Raw genomic sequence first — 25715 nt, 5'->3', positions numbered from 1 at the left:
GCTTTTCTGTAGCAACATCTTTTAGATATATGTTATCGTATCTGTAGATAATGGAAGTGAATGGTCAGAATTTTCAGCATATTACGCACAATCGAGCATTAGAATTGTTACGAGGGACCACACATTTGTCAATGGCTATCAAATCTAATTTACCAGGTATGTATACCTAATGGTGTTGTATATTAAAACAATATTGCATTATAATTTTGTTAAATCTTTGCCCATTCTTATCCTGTCTTGTAAAACTTCAAATGATTTTGATTGTTAATTTTGAATTAGTGTGGCTACTGACCTTTTAAATAGAGCGAAGTATGTTATTGAAATAAGAAGATGTTGTATGAGTGCTAATGAGACAACAATCTATCAGGGTCCCAATTTGTAAAAGTAAACATTTTTAGACCGTTGGTTTTCCCGTTTGAATGGTTTTACACTAGTAATTTTGGGGCCCTTTATAGCTTGTTGTTCGGTGTGAGCCATGGCTCTGTGTTGAGGCCGTACATTGACCTATAATGGTTTACTTTTATATACTGTTATTTGGATGGAGAGTTGTCTCATTGGTACTCACACCTCATCTTCCTATATCCATTATAGTTCAAAGGATGGCCTTAAACAACAGAGTTTTGGCTAGCACCAAACAGCAAGCTAAAAAGGGCCCTAAAAATGAATAGTCTAAATGATTTATACTTGAACAAGCATATTTTTTTTAAAATTTATCCTGAGTAGATGATTATTGTATCTCATTGTAATGATCTATATCTATAGAATCTATATAAATACATTCGTCCTCTATACTTACTTATTACATGTATAATTATTCTTCCTTTATACTTACTTATTACATGTATGATTATTCTTCCTTTATACTTACTTATTACATGTATGATTATTCTTCCTTTATACGGACTTATTACATGTATGATTATTCTTCATTTTTTTCAGATTTTAAGGAAATGATAGAAGTGACAGAACAAAATAAACAAAATAGACAATCTACACAGAGTACTTCATCATTCACAAAACGATTATCTGCCCCTGATTTAGATAATATGTCTCCATTCATTAAATCATCTATAAAAGATAAAAGTTTTGATAAAAAGGATAAATCTTGGTTCAAAACAGTTGGAAAGAAAGCGTTTATTAAGAAAATTGGAGGTTTCTTTCCTAGGAATGCCAGTACTTCAAATATGGAATTGTAAGCATGACCTTATTTTAAAAATTTTAATATTAAGTCAATATATGAAAGTTTAACGTGAACATTCAGAAATTATGTCAGATACATTCTAATACAAATTTATCTTGAGAATCATTGAAACAACATTTTAAGCATGAGAACACAGCTTTAAAAAAAGTTTCATTAAAATGGTGAAAGAAAGACAATTATTTTAGTTTGAAGATGCAGCAATGTTGTCGTGGGTGATATTGTCAATACATCATATAGTTTTAATGCATGAATAGAAACAAGAAAAGATGAATAAACTAGTAAGCAATTATAGATGCAGGAGCAAAAATGGCTACTGAGGAAGAAACTTAAAAATAGTAAGAAAAAAGCTGACAAAGTTGTTATAAAAACTGTAGCTAATAAACTCCTATGGGAAACCATTTTTCTAATGCAAATTATAAGACTTAAGAACTTATATAGTGTTAAGATTTGTTTTAGTTATATTTTATATTCTAATTTATTCTTATTTTGTTCACAGTGAAAACATGAACAAATCTGATGAGAGTTTATACTCTGCATCAATTCACAATACATCCAAAAGCTCATCGTCATCATTGACCGTTCAGATGCCTAATCATCTAAGTGCCAGTAATCCTGATTTGTCGTTACTTAGTGTGGAGGATCCAAAACCAGATTACCCTGACCATGTGGTCAAAGTTTTTAGGGCCGATCAGTCTTTCAAATATTTACCTATACATAAGGTATGAAATAAAATTTATTTGTATTCTGTTGAGTGCTAGGCTAATCTTAATGTCAAGACCATACATGAGATACTATGCAAATTAGACAGAAATCCATTGATATATTTTATCAGAAGGTATTCAGAGGGCACAGTTTGATGTTTAATAGTTAGTTTAAATATATGTTAATGTTCAAAAATGACAAATGGATTAGACACAAGTTTTTCAACTTAGTAACGTCTTCTCCAAAATGTTTAATGATAAGCAGGGGCCCATCATATATATTCAGATTTTTATATGAGTTTAACAAGGATTAGACGGTGAGCGGTTTTATTAAAGGCAAAAAAATAGTGAGTTTCTAAATTCTCAACATCAGATAGTATTGTACTGTGAATATATCCTCATTTTTGTTCAGTGCTTAGTAAGTTTCGAATTGAAATATCAAATATTCACAATTTTGGGAGATGAAAAGGGGGTGCATATAACACACACAAATTAAAATTGTAAAGAGTCAGTTTAGAGGGATGAAAAGGGGGTGCATATAACACACACAAATTAAAATTGTAAAGAGTCAGTTTAGAGGGATGAAAAGGGGTGCATATTACACACACAAATTAAAATTGTAAAGAGTCAGTTTAGAGGGATGAAAAGGGGTTCATATTACACACACAAATTAAAATTGTAAAGAGTCAGTTTAGAGGGATGAAAAGGGGTGCATATTACACACACAAATTAAAATTGTAGAGAGTCAGTTTAGAGGGATGAAAAGGGGGTGCATATTACACACACAAATTGAAATTGTAAAGAGTCAGTTTTGGGGGATGAAAAGGGGTGCATATTATACACAAGTACTATACACGACTGATTACAGTTGTTAGATTAAACTCTATATTTTTGTTTTTAGGATGTTACATCAAAAGAAGTGGTAATGTTAGCTTTACAAGAATTTGGTGTTACAGATCCTAGCAGGTAGTATTATATAGCCATACAACTCAGTAATCACGTTTAATACCAAGGCATACATTCTGATTTAATGATTTTAATCAAATTTCTGTCCAGAAAGTTTCCTTGTTTAGAATATTTGTATGAACAAATACCAATAATGTTGAGATTAACAAGATTTTTCATTTTAATCCATAGTAATTATTTAACAAAATGAAAATTATTTAAACTTACATGTACTCAATTTTTGACTAAAATTTTATATATGGTTCATATTTTGCTTCTCGATAAATAGAGTTTATAAGCAACATATTCAAAATGTTTGTTTTTATATTCCCCTATGATGGTGTTAGCACAATTGTGTGTATCTATTTTACTCTCAAGATATTGTGCTTTATTATTGCCAAAGGATAGATTTCAAATTGATTGATCTCAGATATTTTTTACTTATTTTATATTATAAATATAGAAATTAACACAATTAACCACCAGACACCTAATGACAAAGACGTTATCAAAACAAATAAGCAAATTGTTCTTATGTATATTTTATAATTTATAATTATAAATGATTTTTAATTTCAGTAACTTTTCTCTATGTGAAGTAACTGTAGAAAATGAGAGTCTGATTAAACAGAAGCGTTTACCTGAGCAAATGTGTAATTTACCTGATCGTCAGAATCTAAATGGCAGGTAAGACAAGGCCTAAAATAGTCATGATGTAATATGTAGCTTATCCTCTCAGCTGAAAGTCTTGGTAGAAGGGATTCCCTATATCTCTCCATTTTATATAGAAATCTCTATGTAGACCTTAAACAGGGATGTTCTCCTGTTTATGAATGTTAAACTATGTTTGAAATAGAAAAAAGCTAGCAAATTATAAATATTAAAAAAATTAGATAATATGAAATAGCTAGAATATCAACATTGTATTTAGTTTCAATAGATGAGAACATCCTTGCTTTTCTTTTTGCGGAATATATCTTCAGCCAAAAAAACATATTTTCTCGTCATATATACTCATCTTTTACTTCCTCAGAAATGAGTCAATATTTCTTCAAAGCCATGTGCAGTTAGATAGCAACTATATATTTAGCTTCTATAGAATCACATTTCTTTGCATATTATAAGTCGTTCACAAATTTTCCTTGCGGCAAAATCTAAGACTTCAGAGATAGAATGTTCCTGATTAATGTCCATGTAAGCAATGAATTTGGAATGATACATAGAGAGCAGTCCCAAACCTTAAAACAAAGGACAAACAACACCATGGTAAAAAACAAAAAAGGCAAACTGACAAAAAAACAGTCCACAAAGCATTACACACTTTAAGTAGTTTAGATACCTCAATATTTATTTAAGAAAAGTTTTTTTTATATAGGTGAACAGTTGAATTTGTTTGAATGTTTTAAATATTTTTAAAGTTTTCAATATTTATTTCCAATATTTGAATTAATTGCATGCCACAGTTTATATATAAATGGATACAGCACCTTTAAGATAAATTATGCACTTTTTCAATTAAATACTGATATGGGGGTTGAGAGTTAGTTTTTCGGAAAAGTCTGTTACTCATATTGGACATATTGGATTTCAATGCATTTCCCAGTTAATATGACTTGCTATATTAAAGCTCGTTGAACAAAATATAACAAAAAGTGATAGAAAAAAATCTTAACTCTAAATGAATGAAATATGAACATTTCTTGGTTGTTTTATGTCATTGGGTTGCTGTCTCATTGACATAAACCAAACATCTTCCTTTTGTTCATATTAAACAGTGAGCCATGGCATGATGGACATGCAATATCATTTGAAAAAAAAAGAAAAAATGAAATATTCGTAAGAAAATTTTGATTCACAAGATTTATAAGTAAGTTCACAGCTATTCTCTGGGAAATTTAGTCGATATAGTGTAACGACTTTTCCAATTGAAACAATAAACTCGATTCTCCCATGTTATTAACGTATATATATTGAGTTACAAGCAGGTGCTGTAAAATTAAGGTATACTCCTGGAACTCGGCCTGAGTTTGTGCTTATTTGGGTTGAAAGGTTTCACAGCATGCACATTTTTTCATCGTTCATTATTCAGACATTTCTACATTATTTGTTTTGTTTTTTTTCTTTTTTTCTGTGAAATACATGAAATACTGAGTGAATTTGGAAATTTAATGTTGTACATTTTGGCATTGGTTAAGCAATGCAACTTTTTTGGATTTTTTTGTAAAGAAAACTTTTAATTCTGATGGTATGTTCTATAATTGTATTTAATCATCAGATTTGAATTTGTCCACTGCCACTAAATATCAACAGTCGAATATAACAAAATCCATTACAGACTTAGGTCGGTCAAACTGAAAAATAGTTTAAACCAGTTTATCATAAGATGTAGCCATGTTTGTTTAATTAGATAAGTTAAAGTATTTAGGAATGAAGTTGCAGGTCTCTGTGAGCTCTAGTTTAGAAAGCTTTAAAAGTTTTTTGTTTTTTTTTCATTTTTGGATATTTTTAGATCTTTAGACATTCTGTTCTTAGTTTTAAGGGCTGCATACAATGCATAGCTTTTATATATCTGCATATTATATTAATGAATGATATATTCTTGTTACTAACTATTTTGTTTATTAATATCTTTGATGCATGTGCATAAACTTCCTGCATATAACAAAAATATCTAGTTAATCTGCTTTGATGAGTAAATTACTAACATGTAACAAAGTTAAACATATTTAGTAAGTGTATTTTGGTTTGCACTAAGTAGAGATTTCCTGTGGAAACATCACGGAAGTTTTGTATTCATGGTTATCGTACAAGGTTCGTCACATGTTCAGACACATTTCTGTACCAGTTTAAATCGGGCATTTGTCCAAAGATGATCACACTTTAACCATTTGTACTAATTTTAATAGGGCATGATAATAGATTTTATATTAATCCTTACTTTAAATAAACAAATAAGTGTAGGAAACATTTTTAATTTTTGTTTGTTTAAGAATTTAATCTAGAAATAAAACTTTAGGAGGTGAACAAAATTCCATATAACTTCTATACCTAATGCAATACTGATGTTTTTTTTAAAGAATAGAAAATCTTTAATATGAAGACCAGTCACTGTAGAAGGATATCAAATTAAACTTATTTTAATTAAAACTTCTGAAACATAATTAGAAACTTTCATTTGAAATATTTCATTATTATATCTAAACATATGTATAGATTTGAACTTCTGGAAATATTGATGGACACTTTTTTGCCAAATATTGATGGATAATTTTAGCTACTCTGTTTTCTCAATCACTAAAACTGACACATGAAAATAAATATTAATAAATGGCATAAAGCAAACATGTTGTAATCAGTTTTCATGTCAATTTTAAATAGATAGCTTGACATAGTTAATGCTTTATGATAAATTTTTATTTTAGTTTTTAAATCTCAAATTTAACAAACAAGAGGAGATTGTAATTAATATTTGTAAGCAGTAAGAGCACCTGTTGTGTTGTCATGGTCAATGACTTAACTATTAGCTTTCAATTGTTAAGGGAGATAATTCAACCAACATGTGGTTTAAATTATAAGCTACCAACTGCTGCATTTGTAATAAGATGTTTATAAGAAAAGTAAATTCAACACACTTGTGGCTTAAGTATTTGTAACAACTTTGCTGCATATTGAAAAAAGTGCACCTGAATCATTGGTTTGTAACCTTATAAAAGCAAAATGATTCATGCCGGATAGCTTTTCCAAGAAAATTTCATTGCTGGTATTTAATTTTATGAGGAAAAAAAAAGGCAAGGTGTTTTTTTGTCATTTTATTATTGATATCCCACAATTAGGTAGAAGACAATTGAGAATTGGTGACCTGGTTTAAAGTATAAATCTCTGCCTTCCATTGTTAAACTTCCTTCAACGGAAAACATCACTTGAAGTTCGAAACTTTTTAATCATAGATAAAATTATTTTAAATTTATAATTGACTAATTAAATAAGTAGGAATTTTCTAGAAATTTTGAAACTTTTTTACACTATTGTAAATTTGTGTGAAAAATTCTAAAGTGATTGTCTGTTGTTATTTTTTTATATTAAAAGCCACTTTAAATGACTAGTTTTCTCAGGAAAGAAATACTTAAGGAAAACTTTTAGTAAGAAGATTTGTATACTATTCTTTCAAATTGTTGCTATATTATTTTCAATAATAAAGATATGGTAGATGTTTTCAAAATGATGAAATATTTTGTTTGCAAATGAATTTTCAGATAATTGTTTTAAAACATACCAAATATTGATTTTCCTTATATATGTTAAAGATCAGATTAATTTTATATCAAATTAACTTTTTAATATTTCCTTAGGTCAAAGGTCTTTATCTAATTGTATACGAAAGTGATATCAGAACTAAGTTTGAAAGTTGGTTTTCTTTCTTATGATAATTTTCTTTCCTTTTAAACTGATACATGTAATTATTGTCATATGAATTCTGTCAAATCATTTAAAAAATATAAAACTTAAAATTCACAAAAATTGTTATTATAATTTTTGTTTCCCAACCCATTATGAAAAGCAAAGAAATAAAAACAAATTGAGTAAATGTTCAAACCTTTTAAATTATAGAATACTTCTTATGAACAGTTCTGATATATCATATACAATTCATCTAACACATCATCATGTTTTAACAACGCATTTAAATGTCTGTCTGTTTGTGTGGGTGTGTGTGTGCCAGGCATGGAGTTTCCAGGGGTTAATATTGTGTTTTTGTTTCTGATCACTCACCCAGGCGCACTGTTCCATGTGTACTCAGGTATTACTTAAAGAATAATTTGAACACGGAGACACTGGTACCAGACGAGCTGCGGTCAGAACTGATCAGAGAGGCACAGATAAGTCTACTACAGCTCAACACAACAGAAGTGGCATCCCAGCTGACCTTAGAAGATTTCAAAGTATTCAAAGATATAGAACCAACAGAGTATATAGATGACCTGTTCAAGCTCAATGCAAGATATGGAACCCCAAGTTTAAACAAGTTTTCAGAGGTACAAAGCAAAATTTTGTTTAAATATTATATCAAATTTAAGGTTTCTTCCAAATTTGATTGGTAAATATGAAAAGGGAGGTAATGCTTGTAGAATTATAGATTATCAGTTGTTTTTCAAAAGAAAGAGCAGGCCACAGCCCTGATGTGATTTGTAGCTGAGAAACATCCTTAGAGACCATTGATAATCTGTTTAGCACTGCTTTCCCAGGCAATTTCAATGATTAAGGCTCATGACATAATATAGTCTCTTTCTCCTGACTGAAAAAAAGTAGGTTTTGCTAACGTGCCTCAATTACTAGAGATCATTTTCTATTTAAAAAAAAAGAAGCAGGATATGAAGAATTATGACCTATAAAAAATCAAAACAAAATACATATAAATACAGGTATCATACCTTTGAAATCGCAATCATTGAGAATTATGAGTACAAACCTTTTATTTGGGCTGCATTTGCATGTAGATAGAGCATATTTTATTCCACTAAAAAATACTCTTTTTTTTTTCTTTTTTTTTTTAAAGATATCCAGATTTGGGTACGTTTCTTTGTATAAAAGTCCTAGGTTATTTTTTTAGAACAGATGATTCAAGAATCTGAGATAAGCAATTAAATTTGAAAGTTTGGCCTCGAAATTTTAAATTTGAAAGTTTGACCTGAAATTTTCATATCAGTTATCAAATATGTTTTGGGGTTAATTGGCTCTTTGGAATTCCCTAATAATGAAAAATACTTAAATGTTTTTAAAGACAATATAGTTGTCAATGACATTGACATTTGACATTTCACAAGATTCCAATTTTAATTTTATGAATGAACTGCCCAAGATATTGGGGTCACTTGGGCAAAGATGTGTTATAGGACATGGTGACATAAATAGAAATAAGAAGATGTGGTGTGAGTGCCAATGAGACAACTCTCCATTAAGATATATTCTTCGAGACATTTTTCCTGACACAAGCATCAATTGGAAGTATTAGTGCCAAAATTAGAATTAAGAAATCATAAAATCTGACAAATTATGTGTTAGAAAGTTTAATGTTGAATGTAATTATAACCTCAATATTGTTTATTTCAGTTGGTGAACCGAGAGATGTTCTGGGTGATATCGGAAGTCTGTGGCGAACTGAATCTAGTCAAGAGAATGAAACTCATCAAACATTTTATTAAAATGGCTCGTCATTGTAAAGACTGTAAAAACTTTAATTCTATGTTTGCTATCATAAGTGGATTAAGTCATAACTGTGTGGACAGGCTACGCAATACCTGGGAAAAAGTGCCAAATAAATATGCCAAAACGTACAACGTAAGTATGATGTTATGAATATTAGGATTGAAGTTTGGGTAATAATGATGTTGGATGGGTAATAATGATGTTGGGTATTGCCTAACTGATTCCAAGAGGGCAGGCAGATTATCTACCTGTTGGTTTGTGTTTGGGTTTAGTTATATCCTTGTTATCAGAAGGTTACTAGTGAATATATTCAAAACCTGCATATTAGAATTCTATTCTTTATTTTTGTGGGTACTAATTTTCATGGAAAAAAATCTCCACTCACACCTCACCAACATGTGTCTGTAGTGAAGTATAGTAAGTATGGTATTTGTATTAAATGCTTTTGAGTTTTATAATCAGAAGTGACTTTGTTGATAAAACTCATTATTTTGAATTAAATTTGGACCTTTGACACAAATATTCTAGTCAAAAGTCAGAAACTTTCTTATAAAACATCTAGTTATGTTCAGGTAGCTGCGGAAACATGGTCTGCAAATAGTCAAAAAAAACCACAAGAACCTAAGAGCTACGATTCTGCAGCTATATTTCAGGGGAAAAAACAACTTCAGAGCTACCTAAAAAAAGATATTGATTTGGTATGGCCTTGTTAGTTGAATGGTCTTTTTGACATTTACAAAAAATGAATTTAGTTTGATATTTGAAATTTGACTTTATTTTAAGTATATGTGTTTACAGGATTTGCGAGACTTAATGGATCCCTCCAGGAACATGTCTAAATACAGGAATCTCATGAATCATGAAAATGTTCAACCTCCAATGGTAAGTCACATGTTTTGAATCATGCATTAACTCTTTTCTAAATATAAATAAAAGGAGATGTATATATTTATGAGACTTCAGGCTAATAGTGCAGAAAATTGTCACAGTAAGTAAAATATATGTCTTATGGTTAAAAAGAAAAGCAGCAGAAAGCAGTTACTATATACTGCCAGAAATGTCTCTTAAAATGAGTAATTAGTTTTCCAGTGACTGTGTCACCATCAACAGTATATGAGAGCATTGGAGACTTAATGCCTCAGAATGTAGAAAAAATTAATAATGTTACAATGACATATACATTAAAATTAAGTTAATTTCTTATAAGCTAATGCTGTACTGAGATAGTTCTATCTGTCTGTGTGGCTGTTGGTTTACTTGTTTGTGGAAAACTTTTTGGGGAAAATGTCATGCACCATTGCTTCAAATAAATTTGACCCTGATTAGTTTTTTTCTCGGAAAAGTGTGAAAAGTAATAGGAAAATTAACAAGAAAAAAGCCGTAACTTTATTGATGTATTATAAAGTAATTGCAAATCCACTTTCGATGTCTGCATTGGCCAATTAGTTGATCAAAAACAAATTTAACAAGTACTGTCAGACTGCACATATTCATGTATGTTTCATTGAACCAGAGGGTAACAAATGCCCAACAACTCGCACAGCAACCTGTTCAGAAACATTACTTTCAATAAACTTTCCTTCTTTATATATTTCAGCTGCCTTTTTTCCCCATTGCAAAGAAAGATTTGACATTTATACATCTAGGAAATGATTCCTATGTAGATGGTTTAGTCAACTTTGAAAAGTTCCGTTTAATAGCAAGAGAAACAAGACATATATGCAACATGGCCTCCGCAAAATATGTAAGTTTAACTTAGTTCTTTTATGATTACTAATTACAGGTTGTAAATTATTTGTTTTCAGCATTATAAAGAAGTAAGCAATTTATATTAAAATAAGAAGATGTGGTATATTTACTAATGAGACAAATGTCCACCAGAAAACAAATGATGTGGATGTTAGCTTGTGGAAAAAAATAAAAATATGATAATGTACTTAATATGTACCTGTGAAAGAATTGATATATAATAATCTTTAGATAAAGCAAAATGTATGTAGTTTAAATTATTCAGAATATTCAAGCGTATAGAAATACAAACAGAAAATAATGAACATTTAGGTTATAAACATAAAGATAGAACCTGATCTGATTAATGTATTTATCAGTAAAATATTTAATGCCTGTTTTGTTTTGCACCAGGATGTAAGTACAATGTTCCTGGGAACACCAAGCCATGATGAAAGTACCTGGGTCTCTGGTTTAGCAACTATGAAGAGAATGAGGGCACGGCGTGGTTCTACGTTACCTAATGCAAAAAAGATGTATGAGGAAAACGAGATGAAACGACGTGTGAAGTCATATTTATGTAATCTAAAAGTGATAGACAATGAAGAAAAACTAATGGAAATGTCTCATCAGTGTGAAGTTCCTGGTAAGGGAGATAATTTACCATTTCAGAATGAACTGCATTCTGGGTAATACTTTAGTTTTGTCAAATTTGTAATTTCTAATCATCTGTTGAAAGTTCAGTGAATGACCATTATAGTTCTGACTTATTGAAACAAAACCTAACACAAAAAAAAAACTAGTAACAAAGGAACCAATTCATAACTTCATAAAATCTACAAAAGACAATAATTTGGTGTCGGTTCAATGACATTGTAAACAGGGATATAGAAAAATATCTAATAAGGTTGGAGTTAAAATATATAAACTGAGAGAAAATAATCCTGATTTGGTAGGACTCTTACAAATAACTCCAAAGTTTTTCTGCTAGACAATTTTTTTGTTTGATGCACCTTTTAAAGAAACATTTTAAAAAACTTGATTTCCTTAGGAAGTAAATCCAAATTTGACATATTAGAGTGAAAATGTATTAATAAAAATATTCAGAATTGCAAACTAGATCACTCCATTAATAGAAAAGTGTAAGAGTAAGTCTGGATCTGCATTGCTAAAGTTTTCTTTTCTTCTACAGTAAAGAAAGATCACACATTACATTCATTAAGCAGCAGTGTTTCAACACCAAATTTAACTGAAGAAAAGAAAGTTATAGTCCCAAGTGGTCCCAGATTTGGTAAGTCAAATTTATCTGAAAAAATATAGTATAAAATGTCATGTGGACTATGTAAGAAGTACTGTAAATTCAGATTTTTAGTTATTGCGAAAAATGTGACAGGATTAAAATCGCTATTATTTAAACTCGCATTTTGAAATTTTGTTTATGAATTAAACAGAAATTTTCAATTTCGCAAAATTGACAAAATCGCAATAATAAATTTACGCAATAATTTCTGAATTTACAGTAAGCAAATTGTCTGAGACAGTGAAATCAGCCAATTTGGAAGACTCTAATATTTTTAAAATTATGTTGCATTGCTGCTATTTGTTAATTAATCAATATTTTTCAGAAATTTCAACCTATTAATGTTTAAAATTTTAAAAAGGACTTCTTTTCAAGTCAATATTACACTTTTATATTGACAGCAGCAACCGCAGGTGACAGAAAGGGTAATTTTTTTTAATAGTTATATCTTCTGCAAATCAATAAAAAGAAAGGTTTCTCTCTATGTTCATGTGGGATAAACATTGCTTATATATTTGATTATGTATGTTCTTTGTATATTGATTGACCTTCAGCATGATAATTGATCAATTATTATTTTCTGTTTACTTTGCCTGTTATTAAAGCTTCTTTTCTGTCATGACAACATTTTGTATTGCTGTTTTTTTTTATATATCTTTTATTTACTTCTTTTGTTTCCCCAAACTTAGAAATCGTTCAATTTATCAAAATAGAATGTTTCCTATTTAAAAAAATATCTTTATTTCTCTGAGCCAATCAGCTGTTTACAGATTTATCAATTTTCTATAAAAATGATTTTGTTTTACTGGAGAATCACGGTATATATAGTTGGCATTTTGAAGACAAAAAATAAATGGGGGCTAAATATCTACTTACATGAATAAGGCATATTTGAATTTCTAGCTGTATTCTTAAAAATGCAGCTCAAATTATCATATTTCTTATAACCTTCTAAAGACAAAAGGCCTTAGAATAACAAAGTTATCACTAAATTTCTATACATAGAATAATTTCTGAGCTATTGAATGATTTCCTTTTTCCTCATAACTAATATTGCATGTGACTTTTGCTTAATTAGGTGCTGAGTCTCCCGAAACCATACGAAAACTCATGGGTTTGTCTGATAAAGTCCGACCCCACACATCTAAGCATACACATCATCATCCCCCAACCAATCTCACTAGTCCAATGTCAAATCGACGGCAGCAGCATTCTCCGAGACATACTCGACCAGTTCATCTTACTCCTGAGAGTTCATCTGTGATATCTATGAGCCATATCAGCTCACGACACAAACCTGTTCGGACTGGTAAGAACTTACAAAATTACAAGATATGTTGGGTTTGTTTTACGTACCAGGAGAGTATTCTAACTTTAAGTTGGTGCAGTATGATATTTACATTTTTTAATAAAAATAATCAGGAACAAACCTCTATCCATTTCTTTAACAGCATGCATTTCTTTACTGTTTTGTTTATGCTTGAATGACTTTGTAATATTTCTCTGCATGGAGAAGTTTATTAGGGTGACTTTTTGTTTATATACTTTAAATGAATGTTTATTATTTTATAAGTGTTTTGCGTATATGTTATGAATCAAAACATAGGTGTTGGTGTTTATACTGGAATTTTAATTGTCTTTTTATCACCATCATGGGTGCCATTCAGCATAGCAATAAGAAGAAAGGGTTACCTTTTTTTTTTGTTAACATAACTGAATTTCTATAAATAAAGAGATTTCTCCTACTGTTTTCAAACCAGACCCTTGAAATTTCACTGATAGATTGAACACAAAATAAAGTTGTGCACCTGCTATTATAGAATAATTGTGTGAGGATTTTAACCCCTATTTTCCAGACTTGGGAACTAAGTAATTATTCACCAAAATTGACCAAAAACAGCACATGTACCTAGTTTGTAACTGATTGAGGATTTTTATGTCCCATTTATGAGCATTATGTTTTCGGGTCTGTTCGTCAGCCTGTCCCGCTTCAGGTAAACTTATTTGGTCGAGGTATTTTTTTTATGAAGTTGAAGTTCAATCAACTTGAAACTTAGTACACATATTCCCTTTGATATGATCTTTCTAGTTTTAATGCCAAATTAGAGATTTCCCCCCCATTCTCATGGTCCATTGAACATAGAAAATGATAGTGCGGATGGGGCATCTGTGTAATGGGGACACATTCTTGTTTAATCATTTTTCCAGACTTGGGATCTAAGTAATTTTTCAGCAACTTTTACAAAATATATTGCTTATTTTTTCTGTAACCAACTCCTACAATTAGTCAATTTAAATCTAGATCGTTGAACTTAACTGATTTTTTGCAACATATTTAGGTTCTGTTCCTTTTATTATGAAATTGTTTGAAGAGCTCATTTATTTACTTTTTATGTTTCCATATATTTAAATATAATATCAAGAAACATGGTATGGTATCCTATAAAACAACTATCCAAAAGAGACCAAATAAAAAATTTTGTTTGTCAAAGAAATTTTTAACATTGTATCTACAAAAGAATATACAGTATATGAGAATTTTGCCTTTATTTAAAGCTTTATTTTAAGTGAATTGTACTGAATTATTTTTGTAGGTTCCCTTGGTTCAACAGAATCTGCAAGTCCGACAGGTAGTAACCACAGTGCCCCTCCCACATACGAGAGTGATTCTGGGCGGAATAGTTACGACTCCCAAAGTGTACATTCGGCAGGATCAGGAGGAACTATATCTCCTCATCACAGATTTGCTAATCCTCCTCAAACAGGTATGTGTCAAGCTCGCAAACAATTGGAAATTGTTATCTATTGTAATTTCAGGAAGTTTTAAGTGTGCGTTCATTGGATATACTTTTCCACCATTGATGTTTCCTCTTCAAAATATGTTTTGTGTATCTCTGTTTTAATTTATATTGTAAAAAAACTAATAATCTTAATGCTCTTGATATATAAGTCTTTTTATTAAGAGATTTATATATTTTAGAATGTTCACAGATGAAACAGACATTAAAGATAATTGGTAAATGTGCCTTGACACTTTACGGAATAAAAATAATTTTTATATGTTTTTGAGACCATGAGATACGAAACGGAAAATGGAAAAAGATATGAACATGTACAATGTAGTATTGTGAAAAGAATTCAGTGGTGAAAGATATTTCCTTGGAATGTCATTTCAAAATTTGATTTGAATACCAGTAAAATTTTTTCGATTTTTTATATTTGAAATGTTGATTTATTGTTGTTATCTAAGCATTTGTAAATAAATTTGGAATGTTAATTTCCAAATGAAAATATTTTTTCAGATTTAATTGAAAGGAAAAATTATACAATGTAGAGTGAGATTCATTCAATTGAAAAAAAGAATTGATTACACAAACTTTCAAATTATTATATTTCAAAATGTAACATTTGGACATATATTTGAGAAAGTATTTAGGTTGTCTCCCTAAGTCACAATTATGTTTTAAGCAATTTCCAATTTGTTCATTTAATTAAATATAGTACACTACAGGTCAGATGGATTTTCCCATCCATAATGGGGATGAGAATGGACAATGCTTGTACCTTTGTTCAAATGTCCACCTTATGAACTGTACAGGCTTGATTATTTAAATTATTAGTTCAATTCATGGATATCATTAGAAAAGCATTTAAATTTAACAATTTTACAAAATACAAGATGTTAGCTTGAGTGGACATAAGATTAACTTATCACTGTGGACGGTTGGATGGACAATCCACAGGAACTGTAGTGTAAATCCCTTGTATGTATATTGACCCATACTTGTATTGTACCCGCTTCTGTTATTCTCAGATGCTGTATATATTTATGCAGGTTGATACTGCTTTGGTTCAGGGTTATTTTGCATCTATACTTTTTGCATTTGCAAACATTGCCAAAATTTGCTAGTAGCTGCTTTTTTCAGGCACTTGGCTATATTTTATTTCTATACTTTTACAACATGTTATTGGGTATAATTAGCTAAGAACCATTTTGGTGGTTTTCACACATATATTGGTAGGAATCTTAGAAACATAATATAAAATAGATTCATTCAAACTCAAATTAGATAACATTAATTTCTTCACTTACTCTGGAATAATAAGGAGATAAAAATTAAACAATTTTATCCAAGGATTTTTGTGTAATTTTAAACAAAACTTTTTATCTGTGAAATGTAGAAATTAATGTTGAGATTTGAATTGAGAGGAGTATACATTTGGTCAGTTGTTACAGATAATAATCAGATGTCATCAGATATCAAATTTATCAGTGCAAAACGAGAATAGATGCAACACTGTCCAAACTTCTAAGAATATCCTGATGTTCAGAGATACAGTTGAATTAATACCCTTAAGCTCCGATATCAGTCTCATCGATTAAGATTTTCTAAACTTTCTATGTGACAATTACTAGTGAGATTTTCATCAATGACAATAATTTATCATTCTGTTCATTCTGGAATAGCAATTGTTTGCAAGGACTAATTTTGTTTGGAGATAAAAATCTTGACCTAAAGTGAACCTGTATTCTTATAAACAAAAATAAGTAATAATTAAATTGTACTATTTATGACTTACAAAATTTTGTCTTAAATTTTTTGGACTGTAGAAAGTTGATGAAGGTTTCACTAGTGTTGTGCCTCAAGAAAATTCTTTCCTATGTTTTTTACAGATTGAACTCTGGGTTATAGGTATTTCTTTACCCATGATATATAGTGACTGCGTATAGATTGTTGTTTATCTCCTGTGTATGTGTTTCTCTTGTATTGTACGACATTGTTGTATCTTCCAGCGACATCTCAATCTCAACAACAGTCTCCACCTGTAGCACAGCCACAGGTGCGGCCACCCTTGCCGCCATACCATGTGGTTATGCAAAACTCGCCAGGTGAGAAATCATTCTCATCCATTTACCCACCATTGTTGTGATGGCATGTGTCAGTTCATATCATTATTAATTTGCTCATAAGATGAAAAGTTTCAAGCTGACAACATTCTCTTTTTTTGGGTGTATTTATTGATGTGTAGATTTATTTATTAAGTAAAAGATCTTTAACCACTGTCCTGAATGAGCTTGGAGTAGATTCTAAATCAACTGATTGATTAAATGTAAAGGTGGATGGCTATATTTGCTGTAAATGTTATTTTAAACTGTTCATTATGTCAAGATCAATCTACCCCAATCTTTGCTATATTTTTTATGGGAATAAAACCTGCTGGAAATCATTAAGTGTCTTCCAGCCTTCCTGTTATTGTAAATGAGTAGATTTCAGTTTATTTTTGGATCGTTATTTATGGAGATACTCTCCTTGATCTGTCATAAAATTGAATCAATTCACTGTCAAACTTGTATATAAAGGTCATCCTCAGGATTAGAGAAAATTGACCTTACAAGTAAGACAACCTTTGAACTAAGGTTCATGATATGTAAGTATTACCACAGCAGGAAGAGATGAAGGTCACCTGCCAAAACAGTTTTCTCTTAATAGAGGGGCGTAAAGCAGGGGTATCTGCACGGAAGAAAGCGAAATAAAATTGCCATTTCAAGATGAACGAACATTTAAACATTTCTTGCACGTTGATCTTTATACTGATTTTACGAAACATGGTGAACAACGAACCTTTTTCATGGCTGCATGTGAAATAAAAACGGCAAAACATGTTGCAAGAAAATTACCCTTTACCACCGTCTAAGTAGAGGTGACCTTTATAGCAGGTTTGACATACTTAACATAATGTATAGGAGATAGGATCTTGTTATACAGTGAATGGTAAACACAATCTAATTGTAGACAAAATTTAATCAACTCTGGTTACTCAAAATCTACTCCAAACATTCAGAACAGATCTGTCTAAATATGAGGTGGCTTGAAAATACATTCATTGAAACATGACTGCCAGTAGCAACGGTATATATATTTTTTTTGAAACATTGCAATTTTGCTTAGCCGTCTTTTATATTTTAACAGATTTAAAGCAGTCAAATTTAGGAATGAATTTCTGATTAGAAAATATTTCAGAGAAAGACGAGTGACTACTTGAAGCTTTTCATTTTAGTGTGCTATAGCATGTAGCTGTTTTGGTTTTCATTATGTTGGCATGGCAATAACACACGCTGGCAATAACTCATAAACTCATTATTTTTCAATATATTTAGGTTTATTTCATCATATATAATTCAGCTTAAATACTATTATTATTTTGCGTAATTTTACATTATTTATTATTATTTTACAATTTTCAGGGACAAAAGTTCTAATGCTTAGAAATTAGCCTGAAAGTAGTAAAAATATGAAATGTGGATTTTGAAATCACAAGTTGACATCATAGGATTGTCTATAATTTAAATATTTATACATCATGTTCACTTCATGAAGTGTAAATACACAGCTTTTTTTTTAAGAGATTATTTATAAAAGAAGTGGTAAATATTGGACTTCCTGTTATTTATATTGAATTGTGGGATGGGTAATTGCCAGCTGAATGGAATGGGGAACATGTTAGTTGAATGTATGCATTGCATGGTAATCCCGAATGCTAGTTTGTCACTACCTAATCAATATAACTTGACCATTTATCAAATTACATTCTGAATCTTTTGTCTCTATTCAAGACTACTCAAGGGTTTTTCTTTGGTAGAGTTTAACTTGGTTTATTTGAACAACAAAAACGTCCCAACAAAAAATTAACAAATAAAGAATATCACTTAAACTAGGAAAACATATCCCCTTGATATCTATCTTTTTTTAGAAATAAAAGCCACAAAAATTTAACTCAAACAAATGTGTCTGTAGTATGTAAATAGATTATATTTGTCTAGAATAGTAAATCCTTAAAATAAAATAAAAAATCTGAAAATATTGAGACAAAACTTTAGAATGTAATTTGTCATGCATTGATTTCACTTTGTTTTATTTTGATATTTCATTTTATTTTTGCCTGTAGATGTATGAAATATTTTTCTTCTGTCTCTTTTCTGAATTCTATTGTTTTGCTGTTATGTTGAATAAAAAAGAAAAGAAGACTTGCATTATTACCATAAAAGATCAAATTTTTGTAAAAGATATGGATTGCATTTTTAGGTCATTCCTCATTTAACAATATTTATGCAATAAATTAAATGTATTTTGATAAACCAAAATTCTGAATTTTTAAAAAAAAATTAGTAGAAAAACCTTTCAATTCAAAACAATGGAAATTTAGAATAATTAGACCTATGTAAATGGTAAATGAATGGAATGATCTATATGTGCAAGACTTATACTAGATATTTGAATGTTGGGTGAATATTAACTTGCTATTATTAAGTCCTGTCCCTTTTCTGCCTTCTCAACAGCATATAGCAACTATATACACCAAACGTACACTAATGTACGGCGACCTCCTTTGCCTGACTACCATTCTGCAACTCAAATGGCTCAGCTTGCCCGCAAGAAGCAATTGTACAAGAATGATCGGGCCCGATCGCATGATGGGGGCATGGGATACTACAACGGGTCAGCTAAATACAGCCGAGCACCAGAGGGTAGGTGTTATGTTGCTTATGTCATCAAGGAAAACAAGGAATAAGTCTTACATAACTTCGACTACAGAAATATAGAAATTAAACGGGTATCACTTATTATGTAAAAAGTTTCTGTATTGTTTTATCAAAACAAAAAATATACACTTCTAAATTCTAAAATATTGTCGGACATGTTTAGGTATTTATTATTAGAGAATGGAAAGGAAACTGTAGGAAAATGCATTTGTAGATCTAAAGCATGACTCTATCCTGACCATACTGCTGTGTATATACAATCATGTATAGAGCTAGAAACCCTGTATCGTTGTATACTCATTGATATCAAAAATCACCAAACCTTGTTAATTTTCATCCATTATATATCATCAGAAAAAATTAGTAAAATGCTACCTCACTGAATTATGGACCCTTATCACTGTTGGCTGAGTGAGTGGGAACATCTGGTACTTTGATAGTAAATGAAAAGTTTGGTCTTGAATGACATTGTTTTAGATGGGATTTACAATGATCTGATTTCTAGTTCAAGAAATATGAATTGAATTGTTTTACACAGTTTATTTGTAAGGCACATAACTTTTGGGGGGTGTCTCCAGGTTTAAAAAAAGCGGGGGAATTTATTGAATATAAGAGAAATATTGTAGATGGATTGTTAACATGTTTTGTATCAAATACTAGCAGCAGTAGATCAGGATCTGAGTTAATACATTTTATCATCAGTTTGTTTTTCCCTGTTTTAACCTTGATTATTTTATTAACTTTCCGTTTGCATAATTTTGTTTCTATTGAGATGGTGACTGGGTTGTTAGTTATATTAGTTAATAATAGAATACAGTTTGTTATTTTTCGAATGTTGATGCCATGCACACTGTTACGAAGTTTTTAGCAGTAGACCTTCATGTTATAGATGATAAATCAAATGGCATATTTTAAGTTCATAAAGCACTTGTTATGTCATACTGTTACGTAGACATTGTACAAGAGATTGATTTCTAGACTAAATCTTATGATATCGTAAAGCCTGCATGATTTCATTGAAAGTGTTACAAATTAAAATCATATTTCGTAAAATCTCAAAATAAAAACATATAGATATTACATGCAAACTCTTTCAAGATAGACTTTACATTTCCTTATTTATAACTTCATATTTGCAATACAGAAAACAAAACAAAAAAAGAAGTTTCATCTGAAGTTACATCACTCTTCTGTCTGTGACTTTCTTGAATTTCAATATCTTGAGATCAATCTTTTACTTACATCATTTGTTTACCTGCATGTATTATACTGGGTGCATATTATACACAATCCAATACAGAAATCTTTACTTTAACAGCTATTATGTTTTTCTTACTTTTAAATAATATCTGGAAAAATTAAGAGACGTTATAAGGCTGTATGTGAAATAGGAGTTTGGAAATGATGTGAGAGCTGTATGGTTGATGTAAAATGGTGAAAACTGGATTTGTAGAAGATTACTGCAGAGAGCCATGGTTTGGCAATGTACAAGTATTTAAGAATTTAAGAAACAGTCTTCATGTAGGTAAAAATCTAATCAATGATGAAAAAGAAAAAAAAAAGAGATAAATATTATTCCTTTTTTTTTCCAGATCAAGATGAAGAAGAACAAGTATCAGCTGTATGAACATTTGTTTTAATGGTGCAATTCCTCATTTAAATCTGTGATAGTCCTGCTTGGTTCCTTGTCATCAAGGGGACGTAACTCTGAGATGTCAGCTTGATTGGCCATAATCAAGGGGAGGCAACTCTATAAAGATGTTATCCAAGTATTATTATGTGTGAATCTCAAGGAAAAATAAACAAATCTCAACTGAGAGTTAATTGAATGTGACAATAATTAGTATATGATGAATAGCAGTGGAGATTAGAGTATAATATATTTTGATTAGGTATCTTAGCAAATGGGAGATAGAGTTTTAGAATCATTGTGCTGTTTACCATTGAACCTTAGTGCTACTATTGACAACACAAACACAGAGTGCCATGATCTGTGTCATGTGACATTGAGATTTTATTGGTTATTCTCTCATGTATTTGTTAGAATGATCCCTCTCAGTGAGATCAACCCTTCTCACTTTTGTTTGCAAGATCATGTTTTTTATGAGCTTCCAATTAGTAATTTTATGCCAAAGACACAAAACCCTTGTATTTATGTTCACAGTGTTGTTTTTCTCAACACATGGAGATCCTTGTGTTTGTTATTTGTTTGTCTGTGTCTGATAAAATGTTGATAGGAGTGTGTGTAAGATCTATGAGTGTGTGTGTGTGTGTGTATATGATATATGAATTTGTGTGTAAGACATGAGTGTGAATGTAAGACACATGAGTGTGTGTGTGTAAGACCGCTATAAGTATGAATAAAAACAGTACTTCTTATTTGTAAAGAAAGAGCTTTATAATGGGAAAAATTATTGATTTGTAAAATTACGGGAAAAGAAGCAATATTTATGTTATCTGTATCATACAAGGTTGACTTAGAAATGAAAATCAGGACATTTAGTAGTACATAATTTATTGTACAATTTATATATTTGGGATTTCATGATTTCATTCATCAGCAAATGTTAGAGGTAAATTACAATCTATATATTGGGGGTTAACTATTGACATTCGATGCTGCCTGACATTTCCATTCATTCAATAGACTAGGAATTTAATGTTATGACAATAAAATCAATAAACTTTACTGTTTGCATCTAAATGTTGAATTAACATTGTTAACATTTAACCTATTTTGTATTTACCATTAGGTTGGATATGGTAGAGTTAAATTCAGTTAATTATTACGATCTGGTCTAAAATCAAGCAAAAGACAAGGTACGATTTGGCCCCCCTCTCCAAATAAGTTTATATTACATTTATGATCAAATCACAAAAGCAATTCTGTCATACTGATTACAGTATTTGATGTCTTATAAATTTGTGCTTTATTTTCATTTTTAGACAACTGTTTATGTCAAAGTAAAAATCAGAAATTTTAATGAACATATCACTTTTTAAACACAAATTATATCTCGGAAAAAGGGTGGGGAGATCTATATGAACTTTTTTAACCCTTTCCTTAATGAATTTTTTTTTTTGCACACTTGATTCGCACAGGATTTAAAAAAAAATGCTTTAAAGCATTATTGCATTGCGAAAAACAAATATTTCATCAAATTAATTTACTTCAGATATATTTATGAATATCCTTTTCAAATTGGCATCAAAGACATCATTATTGAGGAAAGGGTTAAACATTTGGTACAAATAAAATCTTCATTTAATGGTAGGACCAAATTCTTGTCTCTTAGACTTTAGTTTTATCATCGATTGTTATTAAATTAAACAATACACTAATCAAGAGAAAAAGTCAAAGAGAACTGTAATCCAGAGCAGATTGTTTTATAATATTTTTTGAAAGAATGTGTTGTGTGATGATTTGAATGTGTGTTACAATCCAGATAAAGACTATTTAACAGAATGTGTAGTTGGTAGGCAGCAGAAGTAATACATATGTGTGACCTTATGTGTAAATACTGTGTTCTCCCCAGGCCATTAATGTGCTGCAATCTCCAGGACTACTGTATTTGCAAAGCAATCCTTTATTTTAAGTTTTGGGTTTCCTGACCATACCTGTTTGCTTTCTGTTTTCTGATGTCCATGTTCTTGTTGTGTTGAGTTGTTCAGGGAACCAGTTAATAAAAAAATAAGGTCAAAATGAGGTCCTTACCAAACCTTTATTTACCAGGAAGATATAAATTTATTTTAAGTATCCTACTTGAAAGAGTTAAATGAAAAATACATAAACTTGAGACTCTGATTTCAGTTTGTTTGTGCATTGTTGTCAAAAAATTGTGTTCAATCCTATAACATTATATTTAATGAAACTCTTTAACTTATACTGACTTTATCATTCAAATTGTTTGTAAAAGCAGTATTCTTTTTGATATATTTCAGGTGGTATCAATCAACTTGACTAAAATTAATTTGGTTCATTTAATTTTCCAAAAAATTTGACAAAATATTTACTTTGACCCTTTGACAAAGATATAAAAATTCCTAAAATTTGAACAACACACTTTCTCAGAACAATTTCATGGGATTATATAGCAGTTTGACCAACACTGATTTTGATCATTGGGAAGCTTAATATTTCCTTAACAATACACCTTAAAATAAACAACATTTCATCAAAGTCATAAAATGTGATGTGACAGAGAAGTTAAATAATATAATAGTGCATGCTTAGAACAGCACTTTAAAAACTCCTGGGGAGAACACTGAATTATATATAAATATATGCCTGTATACCATTAACTCCTCAGATATATTAATTTAATATTTATATATTAAGAACTAACCTTTAGTATATATAGATTGTAAGTATTGAAATTATTACAAAGCAAAAACTTTTTACTTTGACTTTGATAGTGAAACAAATACAGACAAAAATTGTTGAACTTGTTTGAATAGGAAAAGAAATATAGTGTTAAAAAAGATTTTGGAATTTTACAACTTTCCCAAATCCTTTACAATATCAAATATAAGTAAAAATTGCATTATTAACAGTATGGCCAAAATTTTATAACAAAACAATTTTATTTGAATGATTCTCTGAGAATTGAGTTTTTGTCTTCTGTTTACAAATTATGATTGAAATACAGTAACAATGTTTTTTACCAGTTATGAAAAGGATGATACTTGCATAGTTAAGGTATGGTAATAAAAGGGGGTAGGGGATATTGTATCATGTATGGGATAGGTGCAGTAACATGACATGTCTGTTAAACATTTCAAAATGCCTCATTTAATCATTGTTCAAATCTCATTTTTTTGTATAAACAAACATTGAAATTTGTCTTGTTTACATATTATTTTGCAGTTTATAATAAAAGTTATTAAAAAATTTGGAGGATTTTTTATAAGGGGGAGGGGGAGTTTGATTTTGGTATATGTAGTCTGTAAGGGAATGAATGATTGTTATTTTTTTTTAAATAAAAGTTTAACCAATTTTACAGATTGAAATGGTCTGAATCATTTCAGGTTTTGCAATGTATAAGTTTTACAGTTCATACTTACATTAAGACTTAACATACACCATGTTATATTTGAAAATAGAAAACCAATAGAATTCAGCAAATGAAGGCTTCATGTCAAACAGTGTGAGAGCTCTACAGCCAGTCAAGGTAGTTTAAAATTCCATCACCATCATGTCAAACAATGTAACTTGCCAGTTTTTTTGGGGGTGGTTATTTTTTTTAAATAAAGTATAACATTTTGGCAAGTTCAAAAATATTTAAGCAAAAGTTTTGTCAAACAAGGAACAGTATTCCAAAACATAAAATTGAAATCAGGTGGCCTTGATCTTTTTCCCCTCGATTTCATAAAGATTTTTTAGGTTAAGACATTACATGTTATACAGTTGCCATGGTTACAAGCTTAATGTTGAAGGGATTACATAAAAAGTTGACATGGTTAAAAGCCTGATGCTGTTATATTAAGTTACCATGGTTACAAGCAAAATTTTCATTACTTACTAATTTGACATGGTTACAAGACTGATGTTATTACAAATTTAGTTGCCATGGTTACAAGCCTAATTTTCATTACTTGTAAAGTTGCCATGGTTACAAGCCTAATTTTCATTACTTGTAAAGTTGCCATGGTTACAAGCCTAATTTTCATTACATTGTCTAGTCATTAAATGCTCATTAATTATGGCACATCATTGTTTATTTTTGTGTAAATATTGTTGAAAATGATAATATGTCAATAAATTATAAAACACTTAACTAGTACCATTTATGTTATAGTTTTGCAGTTTCAGTTTTAGACAACATGTATCTTTTAATGATGAGAGATGTTTGACTTTAGATGTTAAATAGTTTGGGCTTGGTTTGGCTTACCAAACCCACAGCAATGATCTGCAGGTCCATGCCTATCTCCCATATAATTTAAAGAAAAATATGACAACCCAATTTGGAGTATTATCTTCATAAGAAAGGAGGTGATTTTCCAGTTTTCAGACAATATCTCACAAGTGCTTAGAGCAATTCTCATGAAACTTTGATGACTGGTTTATACCTATTAGAATAGCAATCCTTTAAT

General features: G+C 30.1%; 1 protein-coding gene across 50 annotated transcripts in view; it reads left to right on the top strand.

The window, feature by feature from the left end:
* LOC139488754 (rap guanine nucleotide exchange factor 2-like) overlaps positions 1 to 25399 on the top strand; it is a 77996-nt gene extending 52597 nt beyond the window's left edge. For 6 of the 50 annotated variants that reach the window (XM_071274592.1, XM_071274589.1, XM_071274612.1 and 3 more), the window contains 18 exons: positions 48 to 156; positions 940 to 1192; positions 1698 to 1920; positions 2804 to 2868; positions 3427 to 3534; positions 7622 to 7880; positions 8956 to 9183; positions 9850 to 9933; positions 10649 to 10795; positions 11194 to 11425; positions 11972 to 12070; positions 12481 to 12504; positions 13158 to 13388; positions 14674 to 14844; positions 16875 to 16970; positions 19419 to 19607; positions 21215 to 25203; positions 25282 to 25399. In XM_071274592.1, coding sequence (XP_071130693.1) covers positions 48 to 156; positions 940 to 1192; positions 1698 to 1920; positions 2804 to 2868; positions 3427 to 3534; positions 7622 to 7880; positions 8956 to 9183; positions 9850 to 9933; positions 10649 to 10795; positions 11194 to 11425; positions 11972 to 12070; positions 12481 to 12504; positions 13158 to 13388; positions 14674 to 14844; positions 16875 to 16970; positions 19419 to 19607; positions 21215 to 21249 — 2553 coding nt within the window. In that variant the 3' untranslated portion in view covers positions 21250 to 25203; positions 25282 to 25399. The remainder of the gene's footprint in view (positions 1 to 47; positions 157 to 939; positions 1193 to 1697; positions 1921 to 2803; positions 2869 to 3426; positions 3535 to 7621; positions 7881 to 8955; positions 9184 to 9849; positions 9934 to 10648; positions 10796 to 11193; positions 11426 to 11971; positions 12071 to 12480; positions 12505 to 13157; positions 13389 to 14673; positions 14845 to 16874; positions 16971 to 19418; positions 19608 to 21214; positions 25204 to 25281) is intronic. The other 44 variants (XM_071274596.1, XM_071274594.1, XM_071274614.1 and 41 more) reach the window with 21 other exon arrangements.
* Positions 25400 to 25715: the final 316 nt, after the last annotated feature.

This window comes from Mytilus edulis, chromosome 9 (genome assembly GCF_963676685.1).
Source record: "Mytilus edulis chromosome 9, xbMytEdul2.2, whole genome shotgun sequence".
Classification (NCBI taxonomy): domain Eukaryota; kingdom Metazoa; phylum Mollusca; class Bivalvia; order Mytilida; family Mytilidae; genus Mytilus; species Mytilus edulis.
Note: the sequence above shows the minus strand (reverse complement) of the source record. Positions and strands in the feature narration are given on the sequence as shown.